Raw genomic sequence first — 24,549 nt, 5'->3', positions numbered from 1 at the left:
CCAATTGGCAATATATTATGGAAAAGTTTATATTGTTCGACTGTGCAATAATGAACCAATTCAGAAAACGCCGACATAATTTATGGAGAGGAACAAATCGAAAATGTTAATTACTATGGAAATCACAATTATTTTCCTATCTGTTCTCAATTCGGTGGCAATTAATTTAAAGTAGCAAATTCGTTTGTAACAAGATTAATGTTTCGATTTAGTAAATACCAATGTTTCATCTGAAGTAACGATTAGATTTCCAAAACCATAAATTAAAAGCCACATAGAAAGCAAATAGAGAAAACTTATAAAATTTTGATGTAATTAATACTGCCTTCATAAATGCGAAAAGTAATAATGTTGTTAGATCATTTTTTTTTTACCGATTACGAATATATGCCTGTTTAACTCGATTTTAAATAATTAAAATGCGTCTTTTTTCATTATAACGGCAGAATCTGTGACGTATATTTTTTTAGGCTTAGGATATTCTGTTAGTGAAATAGTTCTTTACATTGAATAAATTTAACTATGCTTATAGGTCTACCTATAACTCACTTCCGAATGGAATCGGCGTAACATTTCACTGTTTTACTAATATTGTAGAAACAATTTTTAAATGAACCCCTTTTCCTGACGTCATGCTTCTCTGAAGGAATTAATCCCCGGCGAATTAGGTTATAAAACTAACAGAAAGCGTTGTCCAATCGAATAATCGAACCTAGGGTCTTTCAGCGAGCGGCTTGGCTTTGCCCCTGGTATTACCAACGTGCATGAGCGATAGACCACTAACCATCAAGTTGTCCGTTAGCTTAACTATCTTTTGATGCAATATAAAAACAAAATGATGACCAACTACACTAAAAGGTAATAGATACCACAAGAGACAAAAGAAAATTAAGTTTTATAATACAATATTGCTTACACACCTGAGCCTCGTGTAATATCCGTGTGCCGTGCACGTCGGTGGGCCGCTTCTTGCCCCAGCCGAGAATTACACACGACGTGTGGGGAGGCAGGGTCTGGTGTGGCCGAGGCAGGCAGGCGTACCCGTGCCCCAGATCAGACCTAGCCGGGCCTGGTAACCTTTGGGGAATATAATTTGATTAACCTTATTATTGGTAGCATAGTATATGTTAAATACCAGTTACGTATTTGTATACGTTCGACTGAAATAGTATAAAGTAGGTTTTCCGCACTAAACGTAATTATAAACGCAGTGTAATATGCTCTGCGTTTATAAATACGTGTTATCGATTATCGTTTATTTATTTAAATATTTCGAAACACCGCTCTTTTGTATTGTTATTTAATTCAATTTTCAACGCTCACGTGTACGGAAAGAATACATTTTCCGATTTCGTCGCGTTACAGATGTGTTGATAGCGCGTCTTCAGAGCGTAAAAATACACTGTATGTATAAAAACTTATTAGTTACATATAAGAATATAGCCAACAATATTGATGTATCTTTTGTGTTTCATAAAATTTATTGTTTTTCTTATCAAAAACACTATTTTAAGATAATAATTGAGTTTATACTAAGATATTAGCGGATTTTAAGAATGTTATTAATTTCATATTTTTCGCTTTTATCGGCGCCTTATTTGAATATGTTTCGTATGTTTGTAATTTACAAATTATAATATTTAAATTTAATAATACTGAAACATCTTCAGTTTCTTCAATTTAATCGCATTAATATACAACAGGCTCCGTAATACAAGACAAATTCATTTTGCTATTTTGTGAATGCAGGCGCATAGTACACTTGACCTTTTTGTAAGGATTTTTTAAAAATATATTGTACATATTGGTCTAGACTACTATAACCGCGCATTGTCTTTTTCGTCGAAGATCGCGAGAGCACATGCAATTTCAAGCAGGCTCTGATTATCGTGCACGCTCTCCAATACCGCGTATTCTTACCACTATCTTAGGAGTTAGGACGATAATTCGTACGGTGACGAGTGACCCATTTAACAGTAGTTCATCTCGTATACCGTCCCACTACTGGACACAGGACTCCTCATTTTATAAGTATTAGGCCTACTGATCATGTGATTGAAACCACGGATGAATATTCAAAATAGGAGCAGGCTCAATGGTCAAGTCTTTGAATATACAAGGCAAACACAATATACGACAATCAAAATAACACACATATGCTGAAGTACATTACTCTAAAAAAATCACGCATTAATGAAATCTGGAACTCATAATAGTTACTGGTAAGAAGAAATATAGATAAAAATATATTTTCAAATCCACAACGCATTATGCAAACCATTTTAAGTTGAATAAAAGACAACATTTATGCCGAGAATATAATATAGATTTCCCTAGTAATGGAATATACGACTTTATTTATGTTAATTATACCGTTACAAGTATTTTGACATATTATAAATCGTATTGAACGTAATTTAATATTGTACATTGTGTATTCATATAATCGTATCTCTGCAAAGCTGGGCTGTCTCCAATTTAATTTCGGAAGTATAATTGGGATCATTTCGTCTACCAATTATAACGCCGCACTTGTTGTACATATCAGTGACTATAATTATTGTTTAAAACTAATGTAACTATGTGTTACTGTTATTATATGTACAATGTGGCAGTGCTAATAAATAAATAAATAAATAAATGGGAAGCTTCAAGCGACTTGACCAGGAATTCATAATATAGTTAGGTACCTAGGTAGGCACTACTGATACGATTAACTTTGTAAATTTTTCATTGATACTACTACAAAAAGGACAAGCAGCATCAATATCAATAAAAAAATAAACTTCGTATGCAAGTGCACAAAGAAAGAAATATAATCTCTGTCTATAGACAATAAATAGGTATGAAGTTTTGAACGAAAAATAGCTTTATATCAGAATTGAATCCATTCTCTACAGAAAACCGACATCATAAATTATGAACAATATCTTCCATTCAATTTAACGAAATGGTCCATAACTTTTGCACATTTAACGATCATGGCAGCCTGTAGTAAGATAAGTGGCAAACAGTAGGAAACATTAACACACTGAATGACAATAACGATGTAGTGATTTTACTGGTGGTAGGCGAATAGCATGCGAGTGTCCGGCTGGGCTCCTGAAGTCGCATCAATTCTTGTCGCTCGAGGCATACCCAACATTTGCCGTCCCTAGGCACCAGGCGAACGCAAAAAGATAAAAAAATACAAAGATAAAAATAAGTCACGCATGCATCTCCGAGCCTTGCAACAAAAATCAAAAAAATGTCAGTATCACCCAAACTATATGCTACGCCAATGGATTGGGTGTTAGTTGTTACCAATGTAATTTTTATTTCTGCTGCTAAACATCATTGTGCTACCTCTATTGTGTTTTGAATTGAAGGATAATCTAGCCAGTGTCATAATGGGCATTTTGAGATTAAGATATTCTAATGTCTTACAGTGATGTATGCAGTACAATTCTTCATAGATATTTTGAAATCTAACAACTTATAGTTTACTTTTAGGCGAGTGACTAGCTCGACTCAACATTTTGATTCTTTAGGGATAGGCAGAGGTGCAACCATTGCACCCACTTTTCGTCAAGGAGTTTCCCTTTCATGATTTGATAAGGGGCGAGCCTATCGTCATATCGGGCTCAAATTCCAAAATGTAGGTAGATACTGAGAGAAAAACCCAACATCTCTTTGCCTGACTTGGGGTTCGAACCCATGACCTTAGAGCACTGTGGTACCGCGCATGCAATACAACTACGCCATTGATATTTATTAAAAAAAATAATATTGTTAGCGAGTTTACCGTAGCATAGCGACATCATTGATGACTGTGTCAGGGTCGTATCGTGGATGTATGACCGCCTCGGTGACCTTCATCTCCACCTCCCCGTGGTTCCGGAGCAGCAGGTCGTGCTCGCCGAGACGCACGTACAGCCGCCGCCGCACGCAATGAGCAGCCGTCACTACCCACCGAGGCGCGACGAGGGTGCCGCCGCAAAACGCCTCCTACAACACTTACATTTATATTTATTCGTAAATTACACCAGAAGAGTTGTATACGGCTTCGTAATTAGCGCTTTTGTTACTTTATACATTTATATCTTGATACATCCAAATAAATAAAGTTTAATTTACTTATAAAATTATTTACTAAATAAGAATAATATCAGTTCCGTATTATATACTGTCCCACTGCTAGGTACAGCTTTACCCACTACTGAAAGAGATAGGATCTTAGTCCACTACACTGGTCTAGTGCGGATTGGCAGACTTTACATATTCTTAAATTTTTATAGAAAGCTTCTCTGATATGCAGGTTCCCTCATTATGTTTTTTCTGATAATTTACAAAGAATACTTACATTAGTTTAGAAAAATTAGATGTACGTGCCCTTGGGTTCGGAACCTACGAATATTCATCTAAGCAGTCCGTTCCACTCCCATCTAGGCTATCGTCCCTTATATTACTAGACTTGCGCGCGAAAAATGTGATCATTCCATTTTCGAAATGTCATAAAAACATACCTTAAAATGCTGAATATCAATAAAAGTAAACGAATCGCAATTTAACTTTTCTCTGTAGCCTTATTTATTGTAATTTTATCATGTTTAGCGACTAATCAGTTATACAATACTTTAATATTAACAAATTATCAACACACCACATCGTATTACATCATCGAGCATATAATTATCATTACCTAGAGGCTAACGAGAGCTTTATGTTCAGCTTAAAATGTAATAAAGTTAGAAAAAAAAACAAGCTTTGACTATAATTATTGGTCCCAGACGGTGTCTTCATTAAGTCTAGTGCATTGAACCCAAATATAATAGTTTACCCTTTATGGCTCTACTGGTCTTAAGAAATAAGCAAAACAATTAGATAACCTATCCCAACTTAAATAAAGTGGTTGCTGTTATTCGGCGAGACGAATAAATTGGCTATCATGATAATCTTTCCTTAGTCTGCTTCCTTACCTTATATCGATTAAGAACAGCCACTTGCCACGGCCATTTGCCCAGCGGGGCGGGTCTTCCACCAATAATTCTTATCATGTCGCGAATACGACTTTTCCTTCTTGCCGCTGCGGATCCTCGATACCGACCCAGCTTCCCGCAAGAGTCCATCAAAGGAGATGGACGAGAATCCTCAGGATGAATAGCGGGCGGCGGCATCGGCATCGATTCAACGGTCATGTACCCTGAAAAACAATATTCGTGAGGTCGACATATTTGCCTTCGATTGTATACATTTCTGAGGTCTGTTTGTTTTCCAAGATAAGGGTAAAGGATACAATGTTTGGACAAGTATTGTTTCGATACCAAGTTTCATGTGCCCTGTTAACGAAGTTTCAACTGAGAACCGGCGGGTAGAGACGATTTATAATATTCACTGTATTTTGCTCGCGGAATTGCCCGCATGAAAGATTTTTTTCGGGATAAAAGTCCCGCTATATATTTTCCCGGGATTAAGAGAATATCAAATATTAACAATATTTGTTCGGTAGTCTTTAAGTTTATCATGATCAGACAGACATACGCGGTGGGGGACTTTGTTTTATAATATATAAGGATTATGAACATTAATGGTATTAAAGAAATATAACATTAATTATGTTTTAATATCTAACTGCATGAATTATTTTGTTATAAAACCTGCTCGAGGTCTTAACACTAGATAAATCTTCATAAACACTAAGTAATGCTGTATCCCTAGCGGCAATTATTCACGTATTTGAAGGAAACTTGTAATAACATAATCAAAGTCCTTTAAGTCTAACACCCACTCGTCCTATTCTAAACTGGTCCCATATCAATGTCAGAGGAAATATTCCCATTACATTCATTTCTTGTGATAACATTGGACATTCAAATTATGATCCACGACATATTGGTATGCAGCTAAACTCACAAGAAACACAATACAACATAGTATAATTACAATTTATATAAAAAAAATAAAACCTCTTAACCAAAAGCAATACCGTCTCTAAAGACCACTATAATCTAAAAGATAATTAAACTTTACACACACAACCAACATAATCTTCCCAATTCGTGTTTTTACGTTTATATGCACATTCAATATTTATTGGAGACGGTGCTTAATTCGTAATAGATGTAACGGAGGTCATATTTTAACCGTCCTGCGTTTGATTTTGTACATTATTCTATATGTAATGGTTAATAATACGAAAAAGAAACCCTCCTGCGAAAACTGCATTAAAATTGTTAAAAAAATGAGCCAGTAATTCATATTTCAAATATTACTATGTGCCGAATTGGGCGCGAAGTGGGAATATCGCTTCATCTCTTTCTTTCGTACGCGTCGTAATGCCCGATGACGTCACACGTGGGTATTGCGCCTCTTTTCTGTTTCTCGTTACTTACCCCTTCTACCGAAATCGAAAGATTTATAACTTGTTGATTTTTTACTGGATTTAAATAATTCTTTCTGTGTTATAATTAATATAACGTAAATATTTGATAATAATAAAGAACAAAATTAGTCCGGTCCCCTATTATCGCAGAAATAAACATAAAAAAATAATGAACAGCGACTAGAAATAAAACTTTCTCTTTTGGAGTCGATTTTAAAATACACTATCCTAGGTATTCCTAATAAAATAGATAATGATAACACAAATCAAATAGTTGGGATCACAGGGATTCAAAAAATTAAAAACATTAGTGCATATGTGTTAAAATTAGTACGAGCAATTACCACCACCCTTAAAGATATATACGACTAACAATTTCATGCTATTGAACAAGATCCTACGTGTCATTTGCCTATTACTTCAGTTTAAATTGTAAAAACAAATTAAGTAGTTCATTTGAAACGTAGAATCTCAGACTACATGTCTATAGTGTAGAGTCTAGACAGGGTGTTTTATGTGGTTCGTACGCAAAATACGCGCATCAGAAAATGTGGTGAGAAATACCAGAGCAGATGAAGTCACGATAGTCGCCGTCACCGTTTGCAAGACGTAGTTATTAATTTATTTAGTGTATAAATTATACAGAGTGGGGTCCACGCTAGGCAAAATTAAGTCAAATCCCTTCTACAACTTCAAAATGTAGCGGTATTAGAATAGGAAAAAAAAATTGTATGTTAATACACATTCACGCCTTTTACCGTCGAAAGGGTAGACAGAAGGAAAATAGGTGCAACCACTTTCCGCCGTGTGTATTCCGTCCCATGATGTGATAGGGGCGAAACTATCGCCACATCAGGCACAAATTCCAGACTTTGGGCTGATACTTAGAAGCAATATCCAATATCACATTGCTCGACCCAAGAATCTAACCCAAGACCTCAGCACTGCGATAGTACCGTAATACAACTACGCCACCAAGGCAGTAAGTCAGTAGTATATAAATGTTGTTAGCTAAGTACCTATGCGCTATATCACCTGGGTCCTGTCGCCTCTGCATCCTGTTCCGTATCCACAGGTGGCAATAACTGCCTTCCATGTAGCAGTATGCGGATTGTCTCACAATTTGTCGACCGCATATTGTTCGCTTTCGACAGCGCCTGGGGAAAGGTATGGCTAAATTAAATTTTTGCTATGAATGGAATGCGAGATTTCGCCAAATCTGTGGGTACAGTAGCTATTTTCGAGTTTGCAATGTACCTATTTTATTGTATGTTTATTTTGTGCAGTTATTTGCTTTTACTGTAAGAATAGATGTCGTTATAATAAATAGTTCGTAATTTTACTTCAGTTGTTAACTATTGGATTTTTTTTGTGAAATTGTTGAATCCCTAGAAAATCTTAAACCGACCTCCATAAAGGCAGTTTCGAATAACCAACCTATTAAATGTTACTTATTCGGAAATAACAAATGTGTTTTTTATGTTCTGATAAAGTTTTCGGAAAGAGCAACGCGTTTTGTATGTATGTATAATGTAGGTGTATATTATATGTGTAATTATGTATGTAATGTTTATCAATTGTTTGTTTTTTTTTTATTTATTAATATAATATAATCCACTGCATTACCCTCTCTTTCTATTTCTCGTTTTTATATCCATCCCATGGTTGTCTGGAAGACATTGCCTAAAGCGATAAGACCGCCATTTGTACATGTGCCTTTTGTCTCTATTTTCTTCTTTCTATAGTTTTTTTTGTGTTTTGTAGAATAAAGCGTAAATTAATAAATAAATAAGTAACGCGCTTCGAACACACTTAATATAATATAGATTTCGATACAATACCGCTGTCTTATGGTAGTACATTTTCTTGAGCAAGAAGTCCATGGCCCCCACGGGGAGAATCCTTTGAACCTCTTCTGCACATCTTCGGACTCTAACAAGCGTCGTTCAGGCTGACAAGTTTTATCAAAAAATATTTAATTTTTAAAAAATTTGATTATATTACAATGAACGAAATATTCATTATATTACAATTTAAATTTTTTTGTGAGTCAGTAATGAACATAACAGAACACAAATTTCTATAACTAGATTATCTATTACTACATATAATTATTTAACTTACAATAACCATATGTTGAAATGTTCCTTTGCGTAATTTCTCACTATTCTGCTTACACCTGTAATAATAATAATACATAAATCATATTCGCATAGAACTTATGAAGATAGTCCGTTATTAAAAATAACTAGATATGTACGAAGTTTGTTATCTCCACGTGCATCAGCAGTAATTCCTTCCCTAGTCTATTATTTACTCAGATTATTTACAAACATAACTGTGTCGCTCGTCGCGGAATGTTGTAACTTAACACTAAATGTCTGATTGACAACAAACACGCCTTTTCGTAATAAAATCATGTCCAATTTAAACAAGTTAGAGAAATCTCGTGCGTCTAATCTTGTACCTACATAAGAGAGGACGGCACAACTAAAATATTCAAATAACACCTTGTAACTTCTACTCGTAGTGAATTCCCGCATATTCGGCGATGTATGCAATGACGTCGACGGGTCTTATGACTCCCTTGGCACTCACTCCATCGGCTCCAAGGCGAATATGTCTGCTCCTTCAAATGTATGCCTAAAAGTAACCAGATATATAGCTGTAACCATAACAGTTTTGCTAGTACCTATCCTTTCAGCATTATTAAAAGTTTTCACGAATATTGACAACAATTTTTTTTTGTTATAATAAAAGGGGGAACAATCTGGTTTTCGGGTGTTATTTCGAAAATTAAAACAATTTACCCAGCCTAGAGATATCATTTGCAAAACTGACTTTCATAATATTCGTTTTAATCTGTATCTCGGACAAATTAACAGACTAGCCGAGTTAAACTGCAAACAATAACAATACAACGTACCTCTTTGCGGCCCAACAATTTTATGTCTGGGCTCTATGCTATTCATATCTAGCACATTAAGGTAATGCGCATTCGACGTCGGGTCGTTTTCAGTCTGTAACGTGCATAAAAACATATCACAATATATCAATATTAACAATACATAATAGCACCGAGTCACAATCCGTCACTCTAGTAGATAAGTAGGTCAATCCTTTCAAATCCCATAGCTTCCGCACAATAGTTGCAGTCATTTGATAAAGCAAGACATATTCCAATTTGGCCGGTCGCCAGACTTTTTGTGATCGATAGTGCATTGTCTGGTAAAATTCTAGCACCGAATTTCCTAGAACCTTTTAGAAACGCCCACAGAGCGGTATAATACAACGCTCTTACTAGAATCACATACTGATTCTTGTAATACAAGAAGAATGTATTGAATAGTTTTATGAACAAATCTATACCCACGTAATGTGTCAACGATGTCTCGGCGATTAGGAAGCTTAGAACGATGATACCTCGCGACCACTTCATGTTCTTTGGTCCTGTATTATGGTCCCATCCGATCTCCGCATCTAAAATATTGAAATAATTGAAATTAATTGAAAATAATTGAACAGTCTTGAAACCTATTACTAAGGGCATTGTCGAAAGTTATTATTTATGTTGAAAACTTTACGCAGTTTATAAAGAGAGTCTCAAAACAACAATAAATCTTGCTTCTTCCTCACACTTGAGAGTTTATCCTTATTTTAGGAGTACAATGTAGTAAGTATTAGACACTGCTATTAGTGAAATAAGTAAGTATTAATATTATAACAGTGGAACTGATAATTACGTTGACAATGAAATGCGTTTTACTAACTTGAGAACTTCAAAAAAATAAACTTTATTAGGGCACAAAAACTTTAAAAGGTTTTTCGATTATTTCATTAACTGTTTAAGGTGTTTTCACTGTTTAAAATAAATTATATCAATATGTATTCATGTTTTTTACGAATATGAATAAGCTTATCATTAATAATCATATATCAGAATAAACAGATGATACCTATAGGTCCCATAATAGGTACAAAACTCTCGATGCACATTAATTGTAATCCATAAATAGTCTAAAATTAAGGTCATTATCCTTCACTTAAAATAAATAACGTTAATAATTAATCACCACTATTCTCTTAAAAATGTGAACATAAAAGATCATAAATCTAGAAAATGCTTATAAGTCATGTAGACAACAAGAGAAATTTTACCCCGACTAGCAAAGAAAAAGACAATTAAAATGTCGTAAACAAAGCAAGATTAGAGATATGCAGCATTTTAATGCAGTAAATTACCTAACAGAGCTTAGATGTCTTTTATACTAGCAAGGACTATGTGCATACATAGAACTGCAATTAAGATACTGGAACATTCGTACAACACCTCCGTCTACGTGCCATATAAAGTGCCAGAGCCATGCCGGTATTGTTAGTCATTTCAAAATGTCACTGACTAGTGACTATATTGTTTTCACCCAAAATGGTCATAGGTCAAGTATAAAAGGTTTTTATTTAAAATGAAACACGATCAGGCTATTTGCGTTCAACAATAAGTTTAATATTTATTCACACTCATACAGATATATTACAATTCACTATTTTTCATAAAGGTAAGTACATCATAGTATTTTGCCGTGATAATCGAGAGGGCAGTAATTCAAAGGCGGCCATGTTCACCGTTCTGACTCATATATAAAACATATTGTACTCTCCAGTGAACTTCAATCTTGTTTAACACGATGAAGATACTTGTGATATAAGTGCAGCAATAAATTTGATTCTAAAAGATTTCAAATTCCTTGTAATTAGTACACGAACTACGTTAGCGCTAATCAGAATAAATGTTTATCGCTTAACACACACAAATAAATATGAAGATTTTATACAATGGAGCTGTTATAATAACATCGAAACCCTCTCAAAACTCGAAGTTCTTCCCGTACTTGACCGGTTTAAATCTTTTAATAGCACACCAGCACAGTATGAAAATTAAACTGTAAACTGGCCTAACCTGTTATACCGTAGGTCGAAATTTACGTGTTGATTTCCAGTTGAGATTTCAAGCTCTGTAACACCAGTGGGTTGTACAAAGTTAACGTAAAATATCGCACAAATAATAAAAAAAATCTTCTATTGCCCATTAAGCTATTAACGTTGGTGTCAGTAAATTTCTGCTGAGCATTATCTTAAAATGTTGTAAATGCGAATATTTGTGATTATGTTCTAATGTTTGTTAACAGCAAACACAGAAGTTTTTAAAGGATTTGTATGACATTTGGTTCCCAGATCTATCTGAGTCTGTCAAACCATTCATTGTTACAAGTTATTCCAAGTTATTTTTTAACTCACAAAATAATACAATGAGGTATTTATTTCGCTAAAGGTTATTCCCACAGGCGAAACTGCAAGCGACATCACTCTATTAAAATAATATTTTTATACGTGAATATACAAAAGTATTTTTATTATTTTGATGTCCAACTATTTCTGTGGAAATATTTCACAAACGATTCTACAATCATTCAACACAGTGCAAATGTACACATTAACGAGACACAATTAAATTGAATCATACGTAATAGTCTCTTTATTAATAAATCGTGTTGAAACTATACTACATCACCTTTAATTTTATCCCTTTGTAACGTCTCACCTCAAGAAGTAGGATAATTTACCAACTCTTTTAGTTCTTTTCCGTTAATGCTATAAATCGTTTCTTCATTGTAAATTTTATTTATACTTTGTAATTACAACAGATTACCAGTAAGTAGTAACAATCTAAAACAAGGATATTTAATATGTTGTTTTCTTTGGTGAGTATAAAATGATACGTTTATTAATACTATTGCACTTGCTCATACACGTTTAGTTAATGATAGAGTTATTTAATATGTTGTTTTCTTTGGTGAGTATAAAATGATTCGTTTATTAATACTATTGCACTTGCTCATACATGTTTAGTTAATGATAGAGCCATTCCTTCATTTCTCTTACATTAAGACCGGCAAAAGGAGCAGATTTGGTAAACTTTGTTATGACAAAGTTAGTTTGTGCATTTTCCTGGTGTTTGATTCCTCCTTCTGCCTAAATATCATACCTGTACCTTAAAGTTCGGCGATATATTCGTAATTCATGAATGTTAGAAACACTCGTGATCAGTGATGACTTATGATCAATTACGAGGAGCAGCTTGTTTGCATCGACCCTGTACCAAAGCCAATAAACCGTAATGTGCTTATAATGCAATAAATCATCATCATCAATCCACAAATGGATAATAGACATATGACTATATGATTACTGGCTCTCCAAAAACTCGCCACAGAGATCGACTTACGGCTTCATTTTCCTAAGTATTTAGTGCTTATTGTTGCTAACCTATACAGGTGTCAGAGTTCTTCGGGAACTTATAATACCTAAAGATTCGTATTTGTCTTAAAAAAATTTTTCCGATTAATATTTTGATTTCTATTAAATATATAATATATTTTAAAAAACAAAGACTAGGTATGCCGCGTAGTGTCTGAAATTATAATTATGAAAATGTGGCAGGATCACATCAATAATTCTGTATAAGAGTAGTACATACACACATAAAAAGTAATCACTAAAAAAAATTGCAAAATATATTCGCTGTCTCTTTACCTCGGAAAGTGGCTTAACGACCCCAATTGCGGCTCGTGCAAGGAGTGAATGAGAAAGGGATCCATGTCTGCTACCCTAATCCTATAAGATAAGTAGACAAGATCGTTCTTATAGAATCGTTAAGGAAACTAAACTGTTCTTTCTCGAGAAATTTCGTTTCACTGACCTCTTATAAAAAGAGGTGTCAACAACCAGCACCCTAATAATATTTACTGCAAATACAATATATTATCAGATAAATAGAATGACCTATAAAATGCACGAAGAATATAACTGTTCAGTGCCGTTGGAAGGACGCGATCATAATACCGTGTTTTATGGTGGGTGTGTCGCGTGTGATATAAGATTACTTCACTTCGGTGCCACTACGAATACAGCTTATTCCTTCATTCTCTTTATTATTTAACTAGGAGTTAGGTCACGCTACTCAAATTAGCTATAATACAAAGGACCATCTCATTTAACTATTGATAGAAAGGGAGGTAAAATAATGCTAATTTATATCAATGAATTGGAGTCAATGTTAATTCAAAGCAATGCATGTATATATTAATAGCTTCTATTTGTCGATTCATCTATACATTAGGCTTTTTCTGGCAAAATCCCTCTGCATATTTTCAGTATCCAGGTAGCATATATGGAAACGTAGGATGTTGTGTGCCAAATTTCACCAAAATCTAAGTAGCCCATGCACAATTAAATAATAAACATTCAAAGACCAAACATATTCACAATTCTTCACATTTCATATTTAATAGATGTATGATATGAGGATAAAACAATCCGCTTTACAATAGCATCTTATTTCCCACGTTAGTTTACAATTTACATCCCTCATAGCAACAGCTGTTTTTTACTATGTTATAGCATTCTTTTAATATCAAAGTTTGTTTCACCGTGAGATAATTGGTGGATTATTCGTCTGATCTATTTTGTTGAAGCAGGCGTTAATAATCTCTCCCATATGCTAATGTATAAGCAAACAGATTTTAGTACGGATGTGCTTACATTCTTCTTTAACTAATTGTTTCCAATCTGATAATTTATCAAACTCGATTATTTTTATTGCGAAGTTGTTGGCCCATTTCTACTTACTAGCACATATCAGTAATTAATTAAAAGCTTACCTACTCTCTTTATTGGACAAATAAATTAATAAACGAATACTCGTTATAAATAAAAAATGGCGCTGCGGTTAATGACATTCCGTCATAATACTTCATTACACAAATAAACGTTTTGTATTTCACATAAAACTCTGCACCTTTCGATAAAAAAATCTTGAGTTAAACAAGTAGACGTGGTCGCATTTATGCTTAAATCATATATCGATTATTTTAATTTGAATGCTATGATATGGTATCGAATCTTCCGGCACGTAATTGCATGAATGGAACCCCTAATTTAAATCGTTATAGATTTATTTGTATATAATTTTACCTCATGTATCATTTTGTGCACGCCAATTCAGACTATACCATACACGCCCATTATCGATGGTTTGTATATAGTTGTATTACTTCCTCCAAATTTTAAAACATAGAGAACATACGATATGTTCGTGAAAGTGTTATTCCGCTGGTATAAAGATACCACGGTAATTCACTAGTGTAAATTTAACTAAATTACACTAATAAAACACAATTACAAACTAAGTAACTAGAAAAGCAGTACAGTAAAAGCCCATTAAATTACCTAGTCAAACCAGTTAAAAGCAAGGTGCACAGCCAAAAAACTAACGACTGATGTTGGGACAAAAGGATTTATTACTCAAATGTAGATTATGCGACCAAAGAAAGTGTGAAACCGTCCTATTATATGGTCAGATAAAGTAGTGAAGGTAAAATAAGCGCAAAAATTCATTAAAACATCTTATGCCAAACTATGTATATATATAGATAAATAATAAATATATAGATAAATAATAAAAGTTAGGATCCATTTCTTTAAAAAATCATAGATTCGTATCAAACTATGTTACTTGTCAAGCAGTGGCGAAGGGTGAAAATTTTCAAAAGGTAACCCGAGGAAATATTTTTTTCTACAGTTAACATGTAATACGCTGTTCACAATAAATTAAAATCAATAAAATATTATAATACATAATAATTTCCTTCTTACATAAACATTATTTCTAAACTCTAAATTTAACAAATAATCACATATTTTGAACATAGGTACTTATTTAAAAGAGCCCAACAAAAATTAATAACCCACACTATACACAAACACTAATATTATACATTCTAAATTATTAAAAAATTTCGCGCCAATGGCCTAACATTAAGCCGCAAATTCTCGGGTTACCCTGAAGTACACATACACGCACGCACACATGTATTTTTACGTCACTTCCAAAAGATTAGACAAAGACACCGCGCTGCGTGTGAAAGAGACAACAATATCGCGAGGGAAGCTATGCGCGGCCGGGTTCACTTCGAACACTATAAGGCGCGAGCACTGCGCGCGAGTTACGATTTAACGAATTGATAATAATATGAACTATGTACCGTAATTGTTGAAGTATTGATTTAATGAAATAACTATAGGATGAATATACTATTATTATATAGTTAAGTATGTTTTTCATTTATTATTTTAAGTTAATTTACAAAAGGTAACCCGGTAGGAATCGGCTTGTATGGACGCTTCGCCACTGTTGTCAAGCGAACTGTTCATTTTATATGCATAAAGCTATGAAGCTTGGAACGGAAATTGGCGAAACGGATTTCTTGATATATAAAATACACTATTTCACTTTTGATATAAGACATATTTTTATTTTCCTATCTGAAATTGTAATCGCCTATAACAAATTTTGGTAAATGCTACTGGGTCATTTATATTATATAAGACGCCGAAATATAAAAGTATGCATGTTTAACAATGTCAAAGTACTTCGTCAGCTAATCACAGAAAATACACACGCGTAGCTTGTGAATGTTTTGTACACGCCAGCTTTCTGTAATCGACCTTTCTTTGATACTTGAAAAGGCAGTCAGGGCCGTAGCTAGGGAGGGGGCATTGTGGGGCAATGCCCTACCTTAAAATACTAATGCCCTACCTTAATAATCAAAATATATGGAGCAGCAGGTTTTTTATTTCACGATTTGGAAGTTGGTCCCATAGTAAAAGTTATTCGTAGTGATGGGTGAAAGAACCCCCTCTCGAGATTTAAGGGATTTTTATTACAATCTGTATATTACCCTAACAATTACGTATTAACCTGACTTATTTACGTTCACAAGTCAAGAAAGCCAAAGATCGAGTGACCGGATCAGATCTAGTAACATTTTTACTTCCACCACAAACCACAACTTCCCTACCTTAAATTCAAGTCTAGCTACGGCCCTGAAGGCAGCGCTAAATAAAATTAAACAGATTGGAAAATCGCTAGACAGTTATTTCCTGGCTTTAAGCGATCTTTATAACAGAGCAACTGAGAACAGAAGTTCCTTTATTTCTATCGCTCGTAGTAATTTAAAATATCGGTACCTACTGTTGAAGACTAATAAAAAGGGTGATGTACTTTTATTATTTTTCACTTTATCGTACCTACTCTTTTTCTTAATAAGTTGCCCAACGAGGAATCTAATCAACAGTTCATGTGATATAAAGCTAATTTATATTCATATTTATGGATGCCCGGATTGTGCTACGTAAAACTATGAAGCAATACAAGGGTCTATATCTAGCTGCGCTTGCTATTATTTGCCCAGTTTCACGAGTTGCTTTGCCTTAATTTGGTTTGTGGCTAACAGAACAATATAAATATTTTACTACTCATAAATCACGAAATGTCATTGTAATGGTTGACGAGTAATACAATAAATAACACGCACTTGCCGGAAACGCGTCCGGAGCCCTACAAAAAGGTCGCGGATCACCAAACACAATCCACGCCTAAGAAATTTAGACCGGGATGTATGTAATACAGTATGGCAGTATTAAGTACTTTAGATTGGTATGCCCAAGATAATATGGAAATTTTACCCTTCGTATAATTTATTTTGGGTATAAAATCCTGTAATCAAATAAATTTAAGAATTAACTTTTAATTTTGCAGCAGACTCTTTTGTGTGTAACCAAATTACTTTAACGTGGCTTCAAATTATAAACTTTCGATTATTATTATCAGATATCATCACTCGTGAATAAAGTAAATTCTACAATAAATAATAATAATAATATCAGCCCTGTATTATATACTTGCCCACTGCTGAGCACGGGCCTCCTCTACTACTGAGAGGGATTAGGCCTTAGTCTACCACGCTGGCCTAGTGCGGATTGGTAGACTTCACACACCTTCGAAATTCCTATAGAGAACTTCTCAGGTATGCAGGTTTCCTCACGATGTTTTCCTTCACCGTTAAAGCAAGCGATAATTCACAAATAATACACACATAATTTTTTAGAAAAATCAGAGGTGTGTGCCCTTGGGATTTGAACCTGCGGACATTCGTCTCGGCAGTCCGTTCCACAAACAACTAGGCTGTCGCCGCTTACAAGCTTAATTCTACAAGATAAACATTAATAAATGACCAGCCAATACATTTTTATCGCAAGTTTAATATTCAATTCATAGTTTAACTACTAACGCGGGCAACCTATTTAGGTACCTGCCAGTTGTTTATAAACTATCGAATCTTATTTCAATGTCTGTTTAGATTGGAAAGATTTGCAGAATATGTCTTTAACTTATGTTGTAGGAGCCTTTACTTGCGGCTCCGCCCGCGTGAATTTTCTTTCCGATGTTAAAGTCACATCGTGTAGATTTCTGGGAAAAAGTGGTTGATCCCGATCTTGTCTAACTACATTTCGAATTTCATAAATACCAATCGGCGATATATGCTTTTATTTAATTATATTAATACAACGTACTGTAACGAAGTCGATTACCTAATAAATGTTAAGAATATTAAACTGTACTTATAGGTAATTTCCGACAACTTCTGCTGTTTATATTATGTCCTTTTCCGAAGAAAATGCGACCTTGGTTACTTTTTAAAAGACTATCAACTAATGTAAGTATCTTTAAAACCTATTCAATAATTTACAAGATTAGCCTAAACTCTAGAATCTAGAGTCTAGATAAACACACACACGCACACAGATACTTTAATTTTATATACTAGTACTGACATCATCAATGGTACGTGCGTACGTCCCGAAACCAGACATGCTGTCAACACAGTCTGACAGTCGTCGCCACTGCGTCCCGCGACACTAATGAATAATTGAACGCTAAAACGCCGTTTAACTGAACCATGATTAAAACAGTGTCGACACCGGAAAACCAACATTAGACAGTTTGATTAGATCGGTATAGATTATGATTAAAGCAATTTAATGTTTATTTAGAGGCTGCATTTCCTAATTACCATATATTTTTGGAAACGCTCGATTGACAAACTTTGTTTCTGTCTACTATTGGTCCTGTACATACTTCGAGACTACATACCTCGCCCCACTATATAAGGGTCCTAACATCATAGCAAGAAATCAGTCGTCATGTGCGTGATTTATCCGAAATAGCAATAAGTTCGCCACGCGTCACGTCAGCGAAGGAGATTTCGGATAAAAAGGGTAGTCCTAACAGCTTTTACGAGTTCGATTGCGGTACTCTTACTGTTTTCCATGAAAGACTTAATATTATCCGGACACCGACTGACCGAACGACTACTTAACTGACACAATTAAGGACTTCTACACGCAAAATATTGATTAAACATGTTTGGTTCATTAAGCTATCCGTATTTAATTTCCTATTTGCCACTCGGATAAACGAGGTTCATATTATAAATGTATATTTTTTTTTTGTACAAACATGTATATTGTATACACTTTGAATATCTGGTCAGTTTGTGTTTATATAAATAAACACAAACTGGTTTTCCAAACAACTATAGCCCTTAAATAATTAATATAATTCGAATAATCCACGATCCATTGAACGTCCGGTTAATTTATGTTTTAATAGCCGCACACGAAGTGAGATTAAAAATATAAGTATGACTTTATCGTTATCTCGATCTGCCCTCTACTTATTGGCATAATTGGCCATAGGGCATGGCGCAAAACGCCAAGACCTTGCCTGTCGCGGCATGTCAAGGGCTATTGTATATGCCTTATAATTCTTGTTCTTAAATTATATAAGGTAAATGAGATTTGATTATATCGTTACCACTCGTAACCTTAATTACAGTTGAGTAATTTCGGAAAAAGAAAAATTATACGTAAAAATAATCTGAATATGCCGTGCTGAGGGTTGAATCCCACTGTCGGACAATGTGCAATTGAGTTTAACTGCTGAGTATCACCGCGGAGTCTGGAATTTGTGCCTGTTATGGCAATAGGCTCGTCTTCTATCACATCATGGGATAGAATACACACAAAAGTGGGTGTCCTGGTTTTAAATATATTGCTGAAGACGTATAAAAATGTTATATGCCTACTCACATTGCAATTTACGATTTTAATAGCATATGTATTGCACATACTTTTTTAAAATTAATCAATTGAATATCGTTTAGATTTACAAATAAAGTAGTTACATTATAGTCTTTTATGAAATTAAGGTTCCATATTTTTGACAAAGATATGGATGTAAGTATCCATTTATATTTTAACTAGTTCCGAATGTGATTTTTCTATCGTACGTCAACTGTGCAAGGGCACTGTTTGCAGCCATGCATAAGCATATTTTGATCAGAATATAGGAGTGGCAGTTAGTTCCAGACTGTGTGCAAAGCGTTACAAAATACCATTTATATTGGGGAACTACTTCGCATTTAAAGCTTGTATTTAATAGCACATAATGAATTATTGTGTGCCGCATTTAATACCATGCAATTGGTTTAACGAACTTTGAATGGAGTATAGTTGTATAAAAGTTCATTCTCCTATGAATAGAATATTTTTTCCCGTATCTATCACATCAATCACAATTCCGGACTATGGCTGCAATTAACTGGACCTTGAAGCTAGAAGTCATCGTCTTCTGCATGCATTAGTCATAAGTTAATTGCCTCCAAACGCTAATATCTATAACAAGCCAAAATTAATTTATGTTCTGTAAAATTATTGTCTTCGTGTAGATCACACAATTACAGTTGATTTATGAATATTTTTCTTCGTTCGGGATAATTAATTGCGAATGTTGACATCGCGTAATTGAAATTCATTTGAGTACCGTGTCATTCCCGCGACATATGACATCTTCTACATATATTTTAAAAGAAGTGGAGTACTATTTCAACATTTTATTACCCCGAGAGTACCTGGATACAGTTAATTGGAAAAAATATGTTGTACTCTCGTAAAAGCAACGACAACAAAGAATAACGTTTAGGTACACTAAGCCATACCAATGTGTTATGTCCTAAGTACTATATGTGAGTAAGCCGGCATGTTACTGTAAAAGAGCCCTTGGTCGCCTTACTCTAAGTAATTATGCATACCTTTCTTGGTTTACATCCATTAGCTGGAAGGTGTTACAAGTCGACTGAACAGTCGCAGCGTTACCATGTACGATACTGAGATGCACACCGCGATCATAGAACATACTCGCAGTTCGCACCTACTATTACTTCAACTATACACACCGTAAACTAAATACACCATCACAGGAAACTATTGTATAAATGTTTACGTTTATTTATGTAATTCTGCAATATCTGAGAGCGTCAGCACTTACGTATTCATCGTTAATGTAATCGGCATAGAAATCTCTTAGCATATTTTTTTGTCTTGTCGTAGTCTGACACAATGAGTAATACCAAGTGTATTTATATCACATAAATATACTTTTCATGTATATCGGATACGAAAATGAACTCTAACGTACACTGATAATAAACTGTGAACAGTAAATTTCTTCGCCTGCCAACAAATTCGGTGAAGTGGTTTGCTGGTGGTAGGATATATTTTATATCCGCCCGCATAGCGACCACACAAGATGTTGAAACCCGCCATAGTGGTCCACGTAAATGTGTCCGCGTTCCGGGATCAGCCTGTGTGCATCCGGTTCCAACAGACCGGCATAATCATAATGAAATGGAATGTAATGAAATGGCTCATAAATGTATTGAAATAAATTGTTAAAACTAAATCTGTATAACATCGCATTCATTTCAACTGTTATGGTGTTATAATATATGTATAAATAAATAAATAAATAAAAATAATCATGTCGGCTGTCGAGAGGTAATCACATCTTGTCAGTCGACATTCTATTGGACCTCACTTCACTCACCATCAGGTGTAGTGGAATCACTTTGCACTGTCCGTATAAAAAAATTATGCAACGGGAATACCTAGTATTAATAAACTTCATTACATAAAATGTTTAATCTAACCAGAAGGTATTATATAAATCATATAAACATTTATACTAAGATGCTGTTTTAAAAATAAATTTATCCAAAAAAAATGATAATAACGTTTACCGACAGCTTATTATATAAAAATATATATAAAAGTAATATTTAGGCAACCCGGAGACGGGAACCAGAGCACCGTAATTAGAAATAAGATAGACGTATAAATTCAAGGTAAGGTTAAAACGAGATCTGTTATAGCTTTTAAATAGTTATCTACATTCGCCAATATTTTTCACGGACCTTTCCATTTACCAACCGCGTTTCACACGGTGTACCACAGTTAACGACATGCCTGATGAATGGCGCTACTCTATAGACGAAACAATAAAAGCCCATAGTGGTTACCGTTAGTACATCCGTTAGCAGTAACTTTAGTTTCGCATGCCATCAAATTTGCTTTGTTGTGGGTATTAGCAGACCATATGAGTGTTGGAATTGCGCATTTGTACCATCATTAGCCCTACAATTATCTACACATACGTACAAGTATTTGGAAACTGTTATATAATGCTACATTTTTAACATTTTTGGTTTTCTTTTGTACACCTCTAAGATATTTATGGATAATAGAGAACTAAAATTTATCGTCGTAAATTATTCTACCATACGGCACTGGAGGCCTACAACTAACTATATATGTGAATAAGTAAACATCTTACAATGAAGTAGCAGTAGTAAGCAATGGATATATATCTGTGACTGCTTATTGCCAAAATAAAATTATATATTTTTGGCAGTTCAACAAAATCGTACCCTTTATATTAAAAGGTACAAAAAAAATTTACTGACTAAGCTTTAAAGCAGTCAATTAAATATTGAGTATAAAATTATAATATCATAGTAAAATAAATATATTACGTTCTTACTGGGTTCTGTAGAATGTATCTTCATTTGTTTATACTAATAGTTTTCAATTGATCATTATTGGGAATATATTATAAAATGGCATACCTGATAAATAATCACACATAATATTTGCAAATTAATTAATAATACTGTATTTTATTTATTTATAAGTATATAATGCAATTACGCGCGGGGTCAAATAACGATACACTTATTTAGTTGATCTTGACCTGTAGGTATACCGAACGCATGCAAAACGTTATTTACTAATATCAAACTTTTATATCTGATTGCCCTAATTTAAACATATTTTGTTTATTAAAGTTTTATTTAAGAATCCAGCATTTTTCTCTATCGCAAATATTTTCCCGAGCTGATAAATTTAAAATCATATTTCATTAGGCTTTCTTGCTCTATACAGTATACCAAAGCCTCTAGTTCTGTATATCACGGGGTTCATATTGAATTAATTCATTTATTCTTAAAAATAAGTAAACCTTTTATCGAAATTTTAGGAAAATATGAAAATGTTCACCATGACTCAAATCTCTATAAGCTACATATTCAATTCTGAAAGAGAATATTTTAATTGAAAACTATTCTCACTCCACTCACCTCAAACGATACGCGATGTATTTGTCCGAAACATTAGTGATAACAGATAGAGAAGACTGCGCACCGGCGACCGACGCACCACTGACACTATGCGCACGCGCCGGCGACTCAGCGCTGTCTAGCCGGCATGGCATGCAATATCTCCGCGCTCACACGCTCATTATATTAATGTTAATCGTACAACTTTTAACCCACTTCTGTGTGATAATTTTTAATGGTTAAAAAGAGTCGAGCACAACGCCGGGCCTATATTGGTGAAATTTGTTTTCCTATGTCCAGCTATTTTTACGTTTCAAAATTTGTAAGCAGATTAAAAATTAAAGAGGAAATTTCTGCGTATTTTAACATTTGCCACTAGAATACAACACCAACAAAAAGTTTCGTTTTCCGCTAAAACTATCGTGCGAAAGTTACTCGTAAAATGCTAATTAAGTTAGAGTTTATATTCATTAAGACTGCTCCCCACGCTAATGACTTCAACGATTTAACCTCTGCAAACCTTTACAACAAAACTGCTTTAACAAGGGCTAGCAGCATGAGAACTTTCATCGACTTTTGTTGTTTGTTACCAAATTTGGCTTACGTATTATAGGTAAGTATAGAACTTTCTGCTTGCATCAATAGGATGATTAACTTTATACAAATTGCGTCAACAATAGTTAGCTACTTAGGTATAACTTGTTTTTATATGTATTATGTTAGGTATACATATGTTATGTGTTCTTTCTAATTAAATGTCATTTATAAGAGTTCGGAACGTAAAGTTTCCCAACGAAGCCAAATTGGATGTTTCGTAAAAAGAAAACCTTGCAACTCTACGAATTTTTTTTAGGTTTCAGAAATGTTCCATCTTAAATTACAAAACAAACTCGACATTTATCTCAAAACTTTTTCATTGATTTCAACCGTTATTTTCGAGAATTATCAACTAACGTAAAGATTGACATCTTTAGAAATATATTAGTCGATAATATACCCAATAAGTCTTTAAAAAACTAATTCATCCAGTGAAAGAAATAGGGTCCTTAATCGCTATTACCAAATCGACCACACCTTGCTTTAAAGTAGAATAGAGCCAAGCCACATCTTACTTACATCTGCTTTTAGCTGTCCAATAAAATTCTAATTAATTATTTTCAAATACAGACACGCTCAGTAAAATCTCAACAACTCTACATCAAATTAATGAAACAAAAAATGAACATTACTGTTATATAAAAACTTAAACGGTTTTTTGTATGAGTCTATGTCTATTAAGTACTCGCCAGATACCGAGAAAGTACTGTTTCGCAATTTCGTTTTTATTAAGCATCGTAAATATAATTAAAAACTAATTATTACTTGCTCTTTCAAATATAATTTTCCGAGTTGTTTCGCAAAAGGCGGTCCTTGTTTTAATAAATGAAGCATGGCTAAATTAATAATACCTAACAGATTATTTTAATACATACGGTAAATGATAACGCCGAGCGCATTGACCGTACAATCAAATATTTATTCAGCTTCACCAAGATGTTTGCGACACATGATAATTTACCTACAGTTTTTTCATGTAACACATCAAACTGACGTGTGTTTTTAATTTCATTTTCAATAAATTTATAGGATGTTAGTATTTATATTACGACATTATAAATTATTCTCTTAGCGATTTATTTCTGTCTAATAAAATACCTACTAGCCGCATTCAATCACGCGAGGTAAAAACGATTAATTGAATAGAGTTAGACCGCTGCAGATAGCTATTTTGACGCG

At 34.0% G+C, this 24,549-nt stretch overlaps 1 protein-coding gene across 1 annotated transcript in view; it reads right to left on the bottom strand.

The window, feature by feature from the left end:
* The window catches only part of LOC115444680 (tryptase), a 31,886-nt gene extending 8,948 nt beyond the window's left edge, over positions 1–22,938 (bottom strand). The window contains exons 1-10 of the mRNA XM_030170549.2: positions 22,795–22,938; positions 9,735–9,841; positions 9,288–9,381; positions 8,872–9,004; positions 8,486–8,540; positions 8,203–8,312; positions 7,397–7,518; positions 4,959–5,182; positions 3,785–3,987; positions 921–1,077 (exon numbers count right to left, since the gene is read on the bottom strand). Coding sequence (XP_030026409.1) covers positions 921–1,077; positions 3,785–3,987; positions 4,959–5,182; positions 7,397–7,518; positions 8,203–8,312; positions 8,486–8,540; positions 8,872–9,004; positions 9,288–9,381; positions 9,735–9,800 — 1,164 coding nt within the window. The 5' untranslated portion in view covers positions 9,801–9,841; positions 22,795–22,938. The remainder of the gene's footprint in view (positions 1–920; positions 1,078–3,784; positions 3,988–4,958; positions 5,183–7,396; positions 7,519–8,202; positions 8,313–8,485; positions 8,541–8,871; positions 9,005–9,287; positions 9,382–9,734; positions 9,842–22,794) is intronic.
* Positions 22,939–24,549: the final 1,611 nt, after the last annotated feature.

This window comes from Manduca sexta, chromosome 26 (assembly GCF_014839805.1).
Source record: "Manduca sexta isolate Smith_Timp_Sample1 chromosome 26, JHU_Msex_v1.0, whole genome shotgun sequence".
Classification (NCBI taxonomy): Eukaryota; Metazoa; Arthropoda; class Insecta; order Lepidoptera; family Sphingidae; genus Manduca; species Manduca sexta.
This window is presented reverse-complemented; position numbering and strand designations above follow the sequence as displayed.